At 39.3% G+C, this 19,520-nt stretch overlaps 2 protein-coding genes across 2 annotated transcripts; both read right to left on the bottom strand.

Moving 5' to 3' along the window:
* Nucleotides 1-1,786: 1,786 nt before the first annotated feature.
* On the bottom strand, nucleotides 1,787-3,538 carry LOC102721970 (NAC domain-containing protein 83-like). Its single transcript, XM_015842182.2, has 3 exons — nucleotides 3,343-3,538; nucleotides 2,798-3,141; nucleotides 1,787-2,056 (listed from the first exon to the last, which is right to left on the bottom strand). The coding sequence occupies exons 1-3, from the start codon at nucleotides 3,536-3,538 to the stop codon at nucleotides 1,787-1,789; spliced, it is 810 nt and encodes a 269-aa protein (XP_015697668.2).
* Nucleotides 3,539-12,346: 8,808 nt separating this feature from the next.
* Nucleotides 12,347-14,542, bottom strand: LOC102721688 (NAC transcription factor 32-like). Its single transcript, XM_006663409.2, has 3 exons — nucleotides 14,347-14,542; nucleotides 13,844-14,187; nucleotides 12,347-13,055 (listed from the first exon to the last, which is right to left on the bottom strand). The coding sequence occupies exons 1-3, from the start codon at nucleotides 14,540-14,542 to the stop codon at nucleotides 12,657-12,659; spliced, it is 939 nt and encodes a 312-aa protein (XP_006663472.1). The 3' UTR covers nucleotides 12,347-12,656.
* Nucleotides 14,543-19,520: the final 4,978 nt, after the last annotated feature.

Raw genomic sequence — 19,520 nt, 5'->3', positions numbered from 1 at the left:
CTGGTTTTTCGAAATACATTTTGAAATACATATGTCTGTATGTTTGGACATACATACATGCATGAGCGCACCATCTGAATTTTGAAATACATTTTGTTTTGGGAATAATCCATGATCAGCGTGACTTCAACCATAAGACGATATGATTTATTGATCGAATTTATTACTTTTTGAAAAAGGCGCGCAGGAGAACTTCCCCTTTGATTAAATATAAAATTAATTATTTTCCAGCTAATGATATGCAATTAACTTTGTGATACTTCATAGAAGTTTTTTTTTTTTGAGGAAACTAGGAAGGTAGCCCGAGCAAATGCGTGGGCATTCGAGTTAGGTTTCATTGCAGAAGCTTACAAAGGTGGAATATTGAATACATCATGGAATATCGAATAGATCATTGGTGCCACGTTTCAAAGAAAAATTGGTCTAAAATAATTCTTCAGTGGTGCCAGTTTTTAGCGTAGATGATTTTTTCGGAAGCTATCTGTAGCTTTATACTGATACTATATTCTATACTTAATAGGAATAATCAGTTGTCCATATATAATTTGTTTCATGATGTAAAAAGAAAGCACATGCCAGTAAAGTGTTTCTTAACAGGAGTTTTTTTGGGGGGCAGGGCACTTTGTTGAATGAATATCAGAAAATATTTTTTTCGACCAAAAAATACTCTCATTAATGAATTAATTACGTGGATAATGTGGAAATGATAAATACATGGGTTTGCAATGTCCAAATTTATTGCGTAGTGCTGGAGACAACCCAAGAAGGAATGTTTGATGTACATTGTGTGTGAATTAACGTAGCCTGCTGTTAATACGATCATATGGAGAACCCAGTGTTGCTCGGATGGCTAGCCATGCGGGCAGGTAATCAGCCCATGTGAGTTCGATCCATAGGATCGCAACTGGCGCGTCTCACATGCGTGCGCACCCCAAATTAAGTCCTAAGTATGTGGTAGGGACACACGCATGTGTATGCGTGTGTTGTGGTGTAAGTGTGCTGTACATGTGTTCGTGTGCGTCTCAAGTTGTACCCTTAAAAAAATTACGATTATATCATAAATGTATTTGTGCACACGTCATTATTTTTATAATGCAATTTTGTAGGATTTCTTGCACGATGAAAATATTGTTTGGTAAAAAACTATAAATTAGTGCTATAAATTACCTAGCTAAAATCGGCCTATTCATTCTGTTATCTCGCCTCTGCTAGGCATGAATTAAGTACATCTAAATTACATAATTTATTACGTATTTTTTTAAAACGATTCTATATATATAGAAGTTCATGGTCTCGTATTTGTAGAGTATATTTTTAATTTTATACTGGTTAATTTCACCGTTTATACTATTAAATATCTAAAAAAACAGATAATTATTCATCTTTCATCCTTCATCATGCAAACAACACAACCGTATTCTGGATATTGGCATCAATCAGATACAGTGCAATGCAGTTGAGTGCAAATAAACATATGTAGGACACATATATCTCTCTTATGATCGACAGGATAAAAAACACACAGTATATTGAAGAAGGGTACATACCTCCCTGCGAGTTTATCTTGCATTTGGTGGGATACCTGAAAGCAAGCGCACTTGACTTTTTGTGAACTAATTAAATAGTATAGGCTCTAACTTGAACAGAATTACAAACACTCCAGCATGAACAGCATCATGGCGTGTTCCAACTTAAATCAAACATAACACATAGTCTCAAGCATCAATGGAACAACATGCTTGCAAATTTATTCTTGTCTCTCAGCTGTATTGCTTCCATGGACTAGCTAGTTCTGGCCATGGGCATCACCATCATTGTCATTATTGACATCAGCGGACTCATCAGTCCCCTCCATGAAATCAACTTCGCCATTGCCAACGGCAGGCAGGGCGAAGGCGAGTTCCCCTGCATTGCCATTGGCCGAAGGGATGATGACATGTCGTGCATGCTGCCTCTTCTTGTAGATGGGGCAGATCAGCCATGAACTGTCAGGTTCGACCATGGTTGTCCCCAGGTGGGCACAAATATGATCAGCAGACGAACCACCATCACTTTTCTGCAGAACAGTTCAAAATATATAGTCTGTCAGTTGAAGCTGGACAAAGTGCAACCATGGTGTGTGTGCGAACTTCTTTATGTCAATGGCAAAACTCAATCTCTTATAGATCCCAATATAATTTGTTGGATCTCAGTCGTGACAAAACTGATATGGACATATACCTTCTTTGCATATCAATGAGTTTGAATACGTTGTAGATCCTGTAACTTTTAGATCTCACTCATGGGAAATAAAATTAATTGTTGTTAGATCCAGCTAACAGGTACGGACATTTCCCCTTTTAGCATCCAAAATATTCGAATTTCACTCAAAACAGTGACAAGACCAAATGGATTGTAATCGGATCGTCCTAACACATGGAATCCAACTCTAAAGAAGTCAAATCACCTCTAGATTACCACCTATAACTACCATAACCCTGACAAAATATGAATCACCATTAAGAACCCGTGTGCCCTGTATCCATGGCATCAATATATCGATCAACCCAGATCTAGTGACCCATTTCAATGGCAACATACACAACGGCTACTCATCCCTTACTCATGAACAATATCGGCATCAGCCCTATTATAAGCTACTAGATACTCACCTTTCCCCATTCCCCAGAAACTAACCTTACAACAATCCTACTCTTGGTTGCAAAATAAATTACCAACCACAGTAACATATATACACAACATGAATGAATATTGTCTAAAATAACGCCATGATTATGTTTGAATGCACTATTCTCACCTGGGTGATTGTTGCTTCGGTGCAGTTGTTGGACGGGTTGGAGCCATCGGCGGCAGCATCCGCCATCACAGGGCATGGCAGGAGGCTTGCACCTGCAAGCCGGAACTCCTGCATCACCCACCCGGTACGCTGTGCCGACGGAGAACTCTTGCAGTGGAACACCAGGGTGCGCTTCATCCCGACCAGCATGTCGCCGTCGGCGGCGTCGCCGTCGTTGTAGTACACCGGAACATCCGAGCCTTCCGACCGCCAGAACCCATCCCCCGCAGCGCGGTTTCCGCGGTGGTCGCCATGGTTATTCTCCTTGCGAGTGAAGAAGTACCTCCCATTCGTTTTCTCCTCCTCTGCTCCATCACCAACAAAGGAGAAGATGATGAGAGGAATAAGGCATGGATTAACCGCCGAAACACTTGCATCGATCAAATCTAGCCAAGGTGTGATTCTACAGATTAAGTAAGTAAATCAAAGATGCTGGGAAACATTTGGCTTCAAGATCAGTTAAGTTTTCATGTGAGTAATCAAGGCGGTGTGGTGTATGTACGTACCTCGCACGACGTCCCAGGGGTTGTGGCGCGAGATGTCGATGTCGGCGATGAAGTCGCAGGGGAGCGGCGCCTGGATGGCGCGGCGGTACAGGTAGTGGACGACGAGCTCGTCCTCCGTGGGGCGGAAGACGCACCCAGGAGGGAGGCGCATCGTCGTGCCGTCCGCCATGGTGATGCAAGCTCCGGTGCCGGCCATCTTCCTCGATCGCTTGCAAACTTCCAAACAGATTCCACTCTCTCTTACTCTGGCTGTGGTGAGATGGATGGATGGAGATGGAGGAAGAGGGAGATAGGAGCTGTATTTAGAGCAGAAGGGGTAGTACCGTAGTAGTGTCGCCAGCTCAGCATTTGCCACCTGGATGGGCACCTGTGGCTGTGGGTGCCGTGAGGGAGACTCAACTTTCACTCCCTTTCTCCCTCTTCATGCCTCAGTCTCACCATGGCTCTCTCTCTCTATCTCTCACCTCACTCTATCTCCTGGCTGAAGACGGTGAGATAGCATGCATATCCAGTGTTGCAAACGCATGCAGTAATACAGGAAAGGATCGATCCAAATTTGGTAGAAATAAAGATGGGGGTTTGTGATGATGAGGGGGATGATCGAATAAGGATCACAACGTCAGTTTTTCTTCTGATTTTTAGTTTGTGCCTTTTCTGTTCCATGGGAGATCATGCTTCTCATGGCAGCTTCAGTATTTCGGTCTCACTTCCTTTTTGAGCCATTCTTGCGGAGTGGACTAGGGTCTGGAGATGTGCACAATACTACTGACTAGGAAATTAAACTGTGGGTGCCTATTAAGGCATGACATTAAAAGTGTTGAACCCACTTTGGCAACATTATTATTTTTTGTTCTTATTAAGGTTGTTCATAGAGTTTAGTTTGGTTGCCTTTTTAATTTGCTATTCTAAAGATGGCTGGGTTGTGTTGGAAAATGTGAGTTTAAAAGCCAGAACCTATATATTGCCCGTTGGATTCCCAACTTTTTTTATAAGCTATATTAGAGCATCTCTAATTGTGGTAGGAAACTTGTCTAGGAAAGTCTAAAAAGATGATGCTATTTAAGTCTTTCTTTGTGTCATCAGCATTTTTCGATCAATTTTATTTCCCAAACAACCGGTTATTCTTAATAATGGGCTCCAGTATCATCATAATTAAGACGATTGAACGTAATTAATTTAATTGTTCTCAATAAGCTCCAATAGATCTTTGGCTTTCATTAACAACAAAATTAATTTTTTGCCATGAAATTAATCGTATCCAATTAACTATTTGATACTTATTTAACATTGATTAATTAAATCTTATACTATTATTGACATGGGTGTTCTGGGTTCTCTCCCTCTTGCCGCCTATCCGTTAACTCGTCTCCCAGAGAGGTTCAAAATAACCATTCACAATAAATAATAAAGCCCATACCTATAAAATAGAAGACATTATATTTATCCCGCGAATACTTTGTATTTAGCGAAACGAATGTATTAGAAATTTGAAAAAGCATAAGACAAGTACATTAGAGTTTGAAAAATAAGAATGGGACATGTGCATTGGAGTTTTTTTTTAATTGGCCATAGAGTTAGAACTTTGCCTAACAATTATACTATATAAAAAAGTAATAAAAATTTTTACATATTTACACCAAGATGAAAGAAAAAGCGTCCAAAAAACTATATGAATTGTAACCAGTGCAAAACTTGATTTCTTTTAAGTTTTATTTCAATATCCTGCAAGTATATATAAAAGAGATCATTATTCTTGAACAATATCTTCCAAGATCAGGTGCAATATTCTGAAAAATAATAAGCATTTCTTCGCTTGCAAATCGGCCAACATGCTATCAAGCAGACTTCCATGAAGCCTTTTCTATGAAATTGGTACCTTGCCAATGCAATCATCAAAGTCAACTCCAAATTAGTGTTCCAATTAATCCCAATGGCATACCAACAACTCAAACTCAAGGGACAGTTGAAAAAAGATGAATAGCTGTGTCCCTGAGATTTCAAACACAAAGTGACATTTGCACCAATAGGTGCTCAAAATTTTACCTGTTTGAAAATGCTAACCATGCAAATACCTCCATCCCCGTAACAACGTTACACCTGTAACCATATAAAATCTCTTGGTGTCGAAGTACTTGTTAATGTGATTAATCGTTTGCGATCGGTAGACACCAGAGTCCCATATATAAAACCACTTATTACTTTGTATCAGTGCTTTGCACTTGCTAGCTCCAGGATAGCCAATAACTACTGATATTCCTCATAAGTCTGTACTAATAATTAATGCCAAATAAAAAGCCTCCTCTGTATCAATCTGCATCATTGCCCTAACCAATAAACTTTGAAAAGGCGAATGATGTTTTGGTATTTTTAGCTTTTTACTGGTATGTGTTTGATGTGCTAAAAATATAGTCTTTATGGGATGCAAGCCCTACCTTTCTAGGTCTGGCACTCTCCTCCATTCCTCCTTAACCCACATCTTACGACCATTCTGTGTGTATGACGATCAGCGATGGGGCTATAGCTGCGGTATCCTTGACACTGCGTCTATCTCCGTATGTCAATTAGTTATTATTTTTCTTGTTGGTTGATCATCTTTTCTAACAACCGAGACCAAGTCGCAACAGGTGAATTGTCCACCATCGCTACCTCATGCATGTTTTCTAACAATAGGGACCATGATTGGATGTGTTCGAACAACCTGATTGTGACCACCCTTGAGCCAACAACGATACAAAACCAGGGGAACCCTGGCATTTGGAATCATGATGATCTCTCCACATTTTCAAACCCCATGATAAACCCTAACACGACCAATGGACTGCTCATGATTCCCACTAATGCCTATATCATGAAGTAGGCAATCTCTCGCTTGGGACTCCTACATCTATACTGAACCAAAAGGAAGCATGGAAGGAGAAAAAGGCAACATCCACGGCTTCAAACAATGGAAGTCAATTTAGGCCGCATTCGGCATGAGAGGAATGAGGGTTAGTTATCTGGTGCGGAAAACGTAGTAATAGATTGGTACATGATTAATTAATTATTAATTATAAAAACTGTAAAATAGATTAATATGGTTTTTAAAATAATTTACCTATAGAAAATTTTCGTAGAAAATACACCGTTTAGCGGTCTGGAAAGTGTGCACGCAAAAAATGAGCGAATCTGGGGTTAGAAAGGGAAGATCTCAATGCAACCTTAGTACCACCTATAACTCTTCCACACTATTTTAAGGTGATCATGTCAGTCTAACCACATCTCTATCAAACTAGATAGTCATTTGGATGGTCCAAGTGCATGAGATGTTGAAGAAGGCTAGGTAGGAGAGGGATTGGGAATGTTGGCTGACCTAAGCTCATGTCTGTGCATGGCAATGACAACCTTGTCTTCCTTCCACCATTGGGAGACACCAACCACCCACCGAGGTTGTAATTGTGAAGTAGACCTAGGAGGCAAAGGGAAACAGATGGGAGCACATACACCGGACAATGTTACCTCTGGTTTCAAGCAATAGCAGACAAGTACCAATTGCTGAAGTGGCTCTATATACCTGGCTGTAGGGTTTTGGGTATACGAGGTTTCTGTAGTGGGTGGCAACCATCGGAAGTTGGCGGTGTGGTGACTGGTGACCGCCAATCCTTGAGCAAGTAGGGACCGTCTCTTCTTAGTGCTTGCATCTATAGCTTCATTGACTTGATCCATCTATGTCCTCTATCCTTCTTTCTAACAGTATCATAAGCCTGTCCTCCTTGCCTAGTGTTCTATGGAGACATCCCAATTCTTTTGCATAGGGCTGGCCATCACCATGCTATTCAACTCGATGACCACCCAACTTCCCATTAAAAAGCCACATCCCTTTCCATGTATTCCTCTATCACCGCCGGCCCACCACTAACTACACCACCCATTGTGTTTGTCATGCAAAAATGCACCTGACACTTAACACCTGTCATCAATTATTAGTACAAATTTCTACCCCATGAGTTGCACATGTTATTATTATTGTTGTTACCTATATAAAATTTCATATGTTTAGTATGTCCTTTACAACTGGACCAATTGGTAATGAATTTTGAAATATATTAATAAAGTGATAAAATTTGAGTGCAAGATTGGTAGAATAATCGTTTAATATTTTGGTATTAAATTAATATAGTACTAAGTCCAAGATAGATACAACTTGATATTTATTGAACGTGATGTTTTGAAAAACTAAATCCACTGAATCGAAGATGGCATGTTACGTGACTTCTTACAATCATCGAACGCCAATATGATATCAATGGGCCTTTTAAACTTTTGTTAACATGATATCTTTGCCATAGATGACATGCCAAATCATTGTAGATGTATAGATTACAAATATCAAAGTTTCAATATAATATGGAGAATATATTAGTTAAAATTATTTATAATGCTCTAAGGATAGCTTAGTTTTGTATTATTAGTGTTCCAAAATCAAATTTTGATGTTATAAAATTAGATCAAGAATGCATGCTACCTAGTATTTCTTGAGTAAGTTTTCATTTTATAAATTTGATAAGTTGAAACAAATCAACTCGCTATACTTATTATTGCATAGGATGGAGTTTCAATTTAGTATACTATTGAGAACCCTGCGCGTCGTTGCAGAACTTGTGTATGATAACATAGAAAATATTAGGTCCATAATATATTCCATCGGTTTTATTTAAATATGGGCATTATTCTAAATTTTTTAATATATGATTGACATTTGTGATGTTATACATTGGTCTTGCAACTAATGGTGTTGGGATTAAACTATTAGATTCGTGATAAGCATCCTGTATAAAACTTCTAGCCATCGTCGCTATGTTTCTAATAGCACTGGTTTGCCACGATTAGCGTAAGCAATTAAGGTGAAGCAATGAAAAGAGGGTTAATTAGATCTAGGTCATTACAAATATGTCACTTTTAAAATATGACTTTACAATTCAACTAATTGTAAATGTGCCATTATAATTCTTCCTCTCTTAGAAAGATGCCATTTTGTACCTCCTGAGAGCATTTGGCCCCACATGCTGACAAATATTCTTCCCTATCACTTAAAATGCCCCTGCTTCATCTCTTCTTCTTCCTCTTCCTCCTCTTCTTCTTCTCTTCCAACAGAAGAGAGATGCGTTCACCGCCGGTCAAGCTCCCGGATCTCCTCGCCGCGAGCACCACCGGACCGCCGCTACCCCTCGACACCACCGCTTTACTGTGCGGACGCCGTCCTGCTCCGACGTGCCTTCGACGTCAGGCCACCGCTGCCCCCGAAGCCGTCGCCCCTCGACGCCGCCTGGCCGGAGTCGACGGCCATGGGCAATCGGCACGCCGATGGCTTGCCGACTGTGCCGGTATCCCCTCAACCCCCCTCGCCACCGGCGTCCCCCGACACCGCCGGCCCTCGATGCCACCCTGCTCCAACGCGTTGTCGCCTCCTCCTGTCTACGCCCCCCACCCGTAGTCGGTGTGCCGTCGGCCTTCCGGTCGCCCGTGGCCATCACCTCCACCGTCGCCATGCCGGCCAAATGCTCAAGCACTGAGTAATGGGCATTTTGGTCAATACGGAAATACATGGTTATGTATGTGGGGCCAAATGCTCTCAGGGTGTACAAAATGGCATATTTCTAAGAGAGGAATAATTATAATGGCATATTTATAATTAGTTGAATTGTAATGGTATATTTTTAAAGTGGCATATTTGTAATGGCATGGAGCTAATTAACCCATTGCGTCCAAAATTTGAGCAGCAACTCGTTTCTATGTATGATAGCTGCAATACCATTTACTCTTGTGTTTTACTTTGTTAGGTCTAAAATAATATGGGCATGCATGAAATGGTCTAGCACCCTGAACATCACAATTTGTTGCACAATCTTAATGATATAATTTTACTTTTGTATTCTTGCTTACGTAAGTCATGTTTACTGGGACAAAGATCTTCGAGTGACTCCTATAGGACCCCAAGTGATCCTCATCCTGAGTGACAGCTCAAGAGGGCACAAGCCAAGGAGAACTATCAAGATTACGCCCAGTACCCTAAAGATGTATGTCATAATTAAGAACTGAATCGATTGGTAATTGATTTCCATTTCAATAATTTTAATAACTTGGCGTGGTTTGTATCGATCAGGCTATACTACGACGATCCAAAGGGAACATCGCCATCTAGCCTAATGACAAGGATGAAGTTGCTGAGGCCGACACCGCAACCTCCGTGGACCCATATGCAAGTGGTAAAATGACAAGGCGTGGAAAATACACCAAGAAAAAAATCCATGACGTACAATACAACGTGACAACAGTTGATAGGTGCGGAAAGCCAGTAGAGCCTCCGACCATCAGCATAAAATTTAGCAATGGATGTGGCTCATTGGTTAGGAGCGTCGCCCCAACAAATGCCGAGCTCTGGGACAAAGATGTTTGTGCCAATGGATGTGCTATCCTCATTGTATTGGCTTCAACTACCCCTTGGATTTCCATATTTAGAGGGGATGTTGTCGAAATTTCTAATAAACATGCGAGTTACTGGTTTTGACTATGTTTTGCTGTAGCAGTATATCTATGTGGATACACATATACTGTTTCTTCCATTTGTCCCATGAATGATGCTAAGCCAATAACATCTGCGGACTAAATAAAGGAATGCACAATAATACTCTAGATGTTATCGCATATATAGTTTGACCATTCAGATATTAATGACCTAAAATCATCGACATGAAATTTCTTTATCGCACCGCATATCATTTTGCAGCAAAATATATAGGTGAGTGAATATATAAATATAAAAGATGGTAAGTTCATTGTTTTTGCAATATCTACAGCGTACCAATGTTTAATTGTTTTTGCAGTATCAATGATGAGATTTTTAGGCATAACACATTGATATATGTCGTTGTGTTTATCCGTCAATTTTGCTAAACTAAAACAAAAAAAATTCTGAATTAGGCTAAATTTGTTCTATTAGCGATATAGGTGTTATTTATCAGGGAAAAAATGGCATAAGGATGAAAACCGAATAATAGGAACGTCCTCAATAACCCATGGACTGCACAGAATTTTCCTATAGACATAGGACATATGAAAAACTATATATTATACTGGTTTTTGTACTAAAAATGTATATCATTATTTTTTTCTTCAAAATTATTATTAAACTCGAATAAAACAATAGTATTAGACAACTCAATTTCTATAGTGAACTATGTGCTTTTCTTGTTAATCAAAATATATTACTTTAACACTATTTGTTGGCGCGGGGTCACCTTGCCCATATTAGTGTGGAGTGCATATAGTACGCCTAGAGAATTAGACATTTGTCAAATCGATCACGAGGAGAAGATGAGCTAGTTTTTTATCTGATGGTGAAAGTCCCATATGACTTGTGCGTTAAATGCCACATAGAATTCAACCTTCAAGCATAAACTAGCCAACATGCCTTGTGAGAAGAATGGATCCAAAGAAGCATGTCAAGTGTTTAGCAAAGCGAGGATTCCTACAAGGATTCACTAAATATGATATGAATCTTGTTAGTTCATCTTTTGAGGAATATTCCTTTCAAGATGCCTGGAGACCAGCAATCAAATACTCAAGAAAGCTCACAAAGTGGTCCCAAATAGCTATCTAGATTACCAAAATACTCCTGGGGGTCTTGTGTATAGCCAGGAGCATTCGAAGAACTCCATAAGGTCATACCAGAGTTATAAAAGCATGTCATCCTCACCGTAAAAGACTACATTAACCGAGTAATATACCACCTCGATATATGAGCATTTTTTATGTTTGAGTTCATGTTAGATAGGAGAGGGAGTTGTCTCCCATCGCCTATTCAATTTCTAGTGTATGACCTAAAGTCACAACACTATTGATAGTATAGATCGATCCATGTTTGAAAGACCAGTGACATAATTCATTATTTGAATCAAAATAAACAATAAATCATTACCTCTTAATTCTTGAACATGTATGTCAAATTAATAAAACATGCAACATAACGAAACTATTACCTACTCCCTTTTTAACTGAACGCAAAACATGCCGGTATCACAAGTAGAGTGTTGGAATAATCAGCCATCTATTGACCAACTCAAATCTCCATCTGCTACATTTTGTGATGAATTGTTCATACATAAATAAAATTGCATTATGCACCTACTATTCGGATCTCTTTTGATTCAGTAATACTGTAATTTCATCTTCTACCCCTCTGACCACCCACTTCTCTCCAACTATTCAAAGGACAAAATAAAATCCTAAGCTCGAGTTGAAGGGGGGAGTTACATGACATAGGTATATAGGTTGCGCTTTTTGGAGGTCTTCTCACTGAACATGACGTGAAAGGGGGAAGCTATATTGCATGGTCAACTACGGCGGTGTTCTTTTAAGGGGTGGTAAGTTATCTTACTTTGGCAGGAAAAACATAGTAATTGATTAATATATGATTAATTAATTATTAATTATTAGAAAATATAAAATAGATTAATATGATTTTTAAAACAACTTTCCTATAGGAATTTTTTATAAAATATACACTGTTTAGAAGTTTGGGAAGCGTGCGCATGAAAAACGAGGGAGATTGGTTAACTTAGGGCAGCCGAACATGGCCTACACCACATTGGGGATGCCATGAATACATTGAAGTATGCCATGGCCAGCATCGCCTGTCTTAGCAGAATGCTTGCTCATTATATGTGCTTTAAGGAGTCCCATAAAATTAATTAAATGATGGTTTTTCATATTCTTAATAGTTATTATAACAAGATATGTAGTACCGGTTGTCCATATCTATCTACATTGATTTATATCTCTCAGTGGAACGCATAAGTGTCCTGCAGGCGTCGCCACAACCTAGTGCCCTGCAGCTGCTGCATCGCCGACCACTGCCTCCTCAGCCTGAAGGAGGAGTAGGTGGAAGTGATCGCCCTATGTAATAGTGACAATAGCATATATTTGTAATCCTGAGGAACCTCTAGCAGGAAATACATAGAAACCCTCTCACTGCATTAATATATTGAAGAAAGCTAGATGCAACAATTTCCAAAAAAAGCTACCTCTCCAGAACTTGTTACATCTAGGATGACTATATGTTCCTTGTAGAACCCAAGCATGCTTTATTTGATTTTCATGGAACTAATAAACAGAACATAGACTCCAACTTTAATAAAACAACATAGACTCCAGCTTGAGAAGCATGGGCTACTCCAACTCAAACAAACACAAACACATAGTCTTCTATATGAACTTGAAAACTCATATATATCATGCATGTATATCTTCCAAGCAGTAGAGCACCCTACATGCTGTCTTTATTCTTCTCTTGGTTTACTAGCTTGATCAATCGATTGGTTGCCCTCATTCAAGCCATGGCTATCCTTATCCTCACTACAACCAGTAGATTCATCGGTCCTTTCATCCAACAAGGAGGGGTCAACAGTGCAGCTATGTGGTGAAGATGAATCAATGTGAGGTGGCTGCCCCAAGAAGTCAATGAAGCGAACATGGCCTTCCCTTGCATTGGCAATGTCATTAGGGATGACATCTACCCCTATATTACCAATGGCGGGAGGGATAATGACACGTGGGGTCCGCTGCCTCTTCTTGTAGATGCGACAGATCAGCCATGAGCTATCAGGTTTTACAATGGTTCTCACTAGAGGTGCAGAAGCAAACTTGGCAGGAACAGTTGCAGAGAGACCATCGCTTTTCTGTAAAATGTTTTGTGCATCAGTGGATCTGATTAATATGAGACCATGGCGTGTGTAACATGTACAACAATGAAATATGATCAACCATCAGTTTCTACACGAGTAGTTGGAACGCTATTTTACTTCGATGAAAATCATATTGTGACTGAAATTGGATATGTATTTTTTTCTGTTGGTAAGATGCAACTAATTTTAACAATAAACGGTTGAAATATGACTTAAGTAAAGCCTATGGTGATGACCAAATCAGATATACAACTCCAAACATCCGGGTATCAAGTGTGTAATGAAAAATCCTATTCAACAATGAGGTTTCACTTATTCGAATGCTTGTGGACGGCACACTCCTTTTTTTTTAATAATTTTGAATCCCATAACTGGCAGATGAAGATTCACAACAAAATCGATGGATTGTCGCTATATCCTAGTAACACATATCGAACCCTGTAGTCTATGAAAAATTCAAATCAACACTATACCTGCCACCCTAGATTCCTGGTCAGAACAAATTTGGATCACTTCCTGAATCCATCTTTCTTACATGGCAGTGATAATATTAAATCAATCCTAGATCTAGCGGTGTGTACCCTGATTTGTAACACACACAAGGCCTACACATGAGAGTTATAACATAAAAATATAATATTTTCCACATTCCCTAAAGCTAAAAATAACAATTCTATATATGTATACTTTCCTGCAACAGCTAAGCAATTATTAGAATCAGCATGGTGCAATCAACATGACAAAAAACAACAGCAAGGAAATATTTGGAGGAAACATCTAACCTGGGCTACTGTCTCTTCAGGACAAACACGGGGTGGCACTGAACCATCCCCTGTGCCGCGCCTCATCACAGCGCGAGGCAACATGGCAGCCCCGGCGAGGCGGAGCTCACGCATGGCCCATTCCGTGCGCTTCGCATTCCGTGGCTTTCCATTGTGGAACACTAGAGTCCGCCTCATCCCAACCAACACGCCCTCATTTGCTCCCTCAGGTTTGTAATAGATCGGCACCTCTGAGCCTGCTGCCCTCCAGAAGCCATCACCAGCGACACGGTTTCTGCGGTGGCTACTAGGGTACTTGACCACCTTCCGTGTGAAGAAGTACTTCCCTTTCTCTGTCTCCACCACTTCTGCATCATCAGATCATCGCCAACCAACCAACAAAGGAAGAAATGACAAACAAACCAGAAATATTTGTCGGGACGTACACACAAGAAATTAAGACGCACAAGGATGTAATAAACATTTTTATGGAAGCATGGCAGGGTATGTAGATCAAATTTAACCTGGGACGATATCCCAGGGGTTGTGGTGAAGGATGTTAATGTCGGTGATGATCTCACAAGGCAGTGGCACATGAAGGGCACGGGGGTAGAGGTAGTTGATGACAAGCTCATCCTCTGTGGGGAGGAACCGGAACCCGGTGGGAAGGTGGATCATGGCATCGTTCACCACGGGAATGCTAAATCCGGTGTTGGCCATCACCCTAGCTTGCTAGGTACACAATTCAAAGATCACTTGCTCGCTCGCTCACTTGAGTTCCAAGGTGCTATGGTGATGGTGACGGAGGAGGAGAGGGGCTGTATTTAAGGACCCAGTCCAGAGGAGAGACCCCCAGTTGGATGGATGGACAACTGTGAGTGGCGTGAGGGAGATTCAATCTCACTTTTTCACTCTACAAGTCTCTGTCTAACACACTCTTCCTATCTCCATGCAGTCGCTGGTGAGATAGCATTGACACACCAACCCCAGCTGAAGAGGGAGAGCTGAGCATGTTTTTGCTGATGGGAGGAGATTCCCAATGTCAGTTTTCTGCTTTTTCATTCTTCAGAGCTTGTACAAGCGGTTAATCTCACTCCATCTCACGTCCTATTTGGTCTTTTATGGGGGCTAGAGATAATTGTGACAACATATGAACAACCATGCTGACCTGGAAAGCTATAAGTCCTAATTTAGGCTGGAATTAAAGGTAGGACCTTGCTTGTAAGCTTATCAATTTGTTTCTTTATTTATTTGGATTGTTGCTAAACCTTTTGGGTGTTTCTTTGCTAGTAAGTTTATACGGGAACTTCTGTTGGAAAATGTGACTTTAAGTGGGGTGTGGGTCCACAAGTTTTGTGATGTGAAGTACCTTCCATCATGGAGGAGCTTGCACATAAAAAACTAGTTTATGTTTTATATTGTTGTCCATATATTAAATTTTTTTATTTAATGGTTTCCTTGATTTTAAAAGAATTTTTTTGCAGTTCATTATGATCTCTTATGTGTTTTTACCATTTCTATTCGCAATTTATTTTCTCTTAATTGTTTTTGTCTTCTTTAGGGTCATACAGAGGCCCTGTCTAGTTCCCAAAAATTTTCCCCCAAAAACATCATATAGAATCTTTGGAACCTCAATAGAGCATTAAACATAGATGAAATAAAAAACTAATTGCATAGTTATGTGAGGAATCATGAAATGAATTTTTTGAGCCTAATTAGTCCATGATTAGCCATAAGTGATACAGTAACCCATATACGCTAATGACGGATTAATTAGGCTCAAAAGATCCGTCTCGCGGTTTCTAGGTGAGGCGTGAAATTTATTTTTTCATTCGTGTCTGAAAACCCCTTTCGACATCCGGTCAAACATCTGGTGTGACACCCAAATATTTTCATTTCCCCAACTAAACACCTGCACTGGAAGCCCTCCATGAATTCAATTTACTTATTGCTTCATTTAGTTCACTAAGCTAATCTGGTGTACAGATTTTAGGTTTATGGGTAGGCTACGATAGCGCAAAAATACAAGTTTTATACCATGTAAACCTGGAAACCATAGTAGTGTAAAGATCATAGATCGATACTACTCGGTGCATAGAGCAGCATAAGTAGATTTCACAGTAGATCGATCTGATGAAAGATGCGGACGTAGAGGGACTAGTCAATCTCGGTGACTCGATCATCTTCCATTCACGGGAATCCCATTCGTAGGAATGTCTATCTTGTCCTTTCACAAAAATTCCAAGTAGTGCCACGGTGAACCAGCAGCTACCAATCTACAAATGTATAAGGGAGGAACACCAAATGCGAGTTTTCTATAACTCACACACGGCTAGAGTTTGGCTCGTGAGAATTGATGCAACTAGGAATTTGACATGTCTGTCAATCCCACAGCTGTGCCATCTGAATATAATGAATTTCTATCTGGACCTTATGTACCCTATAGGAACTCTATTCGGAACCATATAAGAAGAGCCCATATTTGGATCTCTACCCAATATGTCCTTTGAACCTATTAAGTGCATGACCTAGTAGGTTCACATACACTTGGTTGCAACACGAAACCATATTTTTCATCCATGTGTCAATAGTGGCCACTAGTAAGACATATTGACACGTTGAGTGTACATAATAATCATATTAGCTAAAGCTATTGTGTATCCATGTCGACTTGTGATACCTAACTATGATATTTGTGGATGAAGAGTGCGTTTGATACCAAGGTATGAAATGGTAATAAGAATAAGACCTATGGGTTTTTATATAGGTTAGGCCCTTAACGAGAATAATAACTCTATATATACTTGTTTATATGTATTCGGCAATTGAACCACATAGAGTAATAACCCTATACTTTTTTATATACCACAATGGGGGAATCACTATTATCCATCTAGCCTATCTACTAATATGAGGTTACCTAATCAGTGATATATAGTCAATGACTTGGACCAAGATGGCTCCTTAGATCATGACTTGAGGTGGCTTGTGTTTGGCTTTAGATTCAATGTCCACCCTTATGTGATGTTATTGCATATATACTGGTAAAGGACCCTTTCTCTACATTGCGACAATAGCTACGGTAATATGGCCCAGTAGGATATATGGTTTAACTCCCAGTTGAACTGCACAATGTTAACTTACTTGGAATTTCTTTCTGTTAAGATTTAACCTACCAATAGATTGTGTTCATATTTAAGACGGACAAAGCCAATGCTGGTCAAGGCATTAAATGGTAAGATTTGTTCATGAAGCCGACAGAACCTTACCCGGTCCAAAAGAAGTTTCTACCTAAGGAGTAAGGCAAGCCAAAACAATTATGACATGATTGCATCGGGATTTGTTTTCAATAAGATTTTGGATGGGAGTGAGCTCTCGGATGGGTTTTGTTGATTGTCATGCGTGACACTTGAGTGATTTCCTGTCACCCCATGACGATCGGCTCGATCAGTACATTGTTGATTCAATCCAAGTTTCCAATCAAACTTGTATGGTCGCTAGATATCGTATTGGCTCAATTTATCTTACATTTGTATCTTATGTTGATATGATTTATTATCACCTAACTCATATCTTATCAACATGATATATTTCTGTATTTTATCCTCAATCCCGTACTATCTCGGTTAGGTCCAATATTAGGTTGCTGCTGAATTTCTGTCAAGTTGATAAGTTTTTTGCAATATTTCATTTGAGTTCTAGCCAATGAGTTATCTTGTTTGTTATATAAAAGTATCATCCATCAGCTCGCTAGGTTGAAAATTAGTTTTGATCTGCTAACTGCTTGATTTATCTTTATTAATCATAATCTTATATTGTCTCTATTAGGTCTGATCTATCAAGAATACTAGTAATAAGCGAGATTTCAAGTCTCTGCAGATTTGTGCCTGCTATTATTTGGTCCTACTTGATGGTCTTTATTGTCTTCATATATTTATTGCCTTTAAACTGAAAATAGTCTATTGTCTCAAACCTCTACTTTTGGGTCAATCGGTTGGTCTCAACAGCTCCCACAGGCACTGCTTGATCTAATGAAATTATTATTATCCTTCTTGTCAATACTAGGGTCAAATTGATTGGCAAGCCATGAACCTCCAAATATAGGACATGCGCTATAGCTTACCAAACTCTTAGAACTTTGGCGTATTGGTGTGAATTTTGCATCAACACGTTTCTTGGCACGCGCGGTGGTACTAATTTTTTAATATACATGCCAACATATCCGAAACGAAAGGGAAGAATATTTATGCCAGCAAGGCGATTCTAGTAGAGTTTGCGAACCTAGTAGATGCACAAAAACAATTGGTTGCATGTGTGTCATGCTTTGATGAATCAATCAGGGAAGATTCATCAAACAAGTCAAACAATGGATGGATAAATTGTTAATAAGCCTCATTGTGGTCCTATGTATTATTGAGCCAAAACTCCACATCCAATCAAGACATAATGCCACAAGTAAGATGTGGTTCCCACTGTATTTCCTCTTGAATACCATCATACAACTTACTATGGGGGCATCAGTCTAGTGCAATTTCCTGAATGGGTCTACCAAGAAGGGAAGTGCATGAATGGAATTCACCAAGGGAGATTCCTAAACAGAATGTACCATGGATATTGCACGAAATGATGAGTGGATAAATAAGAATAGCCAAAGTGATGACGAAAATATATTAGATGGAAGTGCAAGGAACATCTTTTATGTATCGGCGACCATATCCTAATTGGTTTGATCAAGTTCCAATATTACCCACCGGTACAAAGTGCCTAATTTTTTAAAGTTTTCTAGATAATATAATATTTCTTCAATTGAACATATTAGCTGATTCTTGGTTCAGTGTGAAGAGGCATCGGTCAAGGAAGTGTTAAGAGTTATCTTCTTTCCTCTATCTTTACCAGGATCGGCTTTTACTTGGTTCTCATATTCACCACCAAATTCTATTAGAAGTTAGGACAATCTAGAAAACAATTTCATAAATATTTCTTTGCTGAAATTTATGAGATAAAGCTTACAAACCTAACATTAGTAATGTAGTGGACATATGAGTCGGTACATGAATACATCTAGAGATTTTGATATGTGTGAAGTTTATGTTGCAATTTAAGTTTGAGTGATGCATAGTTTGCTGAGTTGGCTTTCCTAGGATTATCATCTGCAATCAGAGAAAGATACTATTCTCAGTACTTTTAAATATTTCTTTATTTTATACAAAATGTAACGACTTGTGAAAACCAATTTATAAAGCAAGGGAGGAAAATATGCAAAGAAATATAGCTGACAAACAAGGATTTTCATCACATTGTAATCAACAAGGAAGTTCTGAAGATGAAATTGATATAGCAAAGTGGTATCACGTCCATGGATCAAGGATATTGGGAAATAAGAGAGGTACAATTTGGACATAAATAAGGCCCATCAGAACATTGAGCTGATACTCCAAGAGAAGAAAGTACAATTGCCATCAAACCATGTGATCCCATCGACCAAAGAGTTCAAGAAAAGGAAATATTGTAAGTGGCATAACTTAGATTCTCATCATACTAATGAATGCAAGATATTTCAGGAACAAAATTCAATCACCTGTGGAGCATGGAAGAATTAAGTTTCATGATGCAAAAAAGCTGCTGGATAGTAATTGTAGATGAAACTGACTAGTTAATATGGAGTTTCCTAAATGAAGATTGATCAAGCTGATGAAAC

Source organism: Oryza brachyantha, chromosome 11, assembly GCF_000231095.2.
Source record: "Oryza brachyantha chromosome 11, ObraRS2, whole genome shotgun sequence".
In the NCBI taxonomy this organism is placed as follows: domain Eukaryota; kingdom Viridiplantae; phylum Streptophyta; class Magnoliopsida; order Poales; family Poaceae; genus Oryza; species Oryza brachyantha.
This window is presented reverse-complemented; position numbering and strand designations above follow the sequence as displayed.

Coding starts and splice junctions, on each gene's coding strand:
- LOC102721970 (XM_015842182.2), bottom strand. CDS start 3,538: ATGGCCGGCACCGGAGCTTGCATCACCATGGCGGACGGCACGACGATG. Junction 3,142..3,342: donor CCCCTGGGACGTCGTGCGAG/GTACGTACATAC, acceptor GTGATGGAGCAG/AGGAGGAGAAAACGAATGGG. Junction 2,057..2,797: donor CCGAAGCAACAATCACCCAG/GTGAGAATAGTG, acceptor ACTGTTCTGCAG/AAAAGTGATGGTGGTTCGTC.
- LOC102721688 (XM_006663409.2), bottom strand. CDS start 14,542: ATGGCCAACACCGGATTTAGCATTCCCGTGGTGAACGATGCCATGATC. Junction 14,188..14,346: donor CCCCTGGGATATCGTCCCAG/GTTAAATTTGAT, acceptor ATGATGCAGAAG/TGGTGGAGACAGAGAAAGGG. Junction 13,056..13,843: donor CTGAAGAGACAGTAGCCCAG/GTTAGATGTTTC, acceptor AACATTTTACAG/AAAAGCGATGGTCTCTCTGC.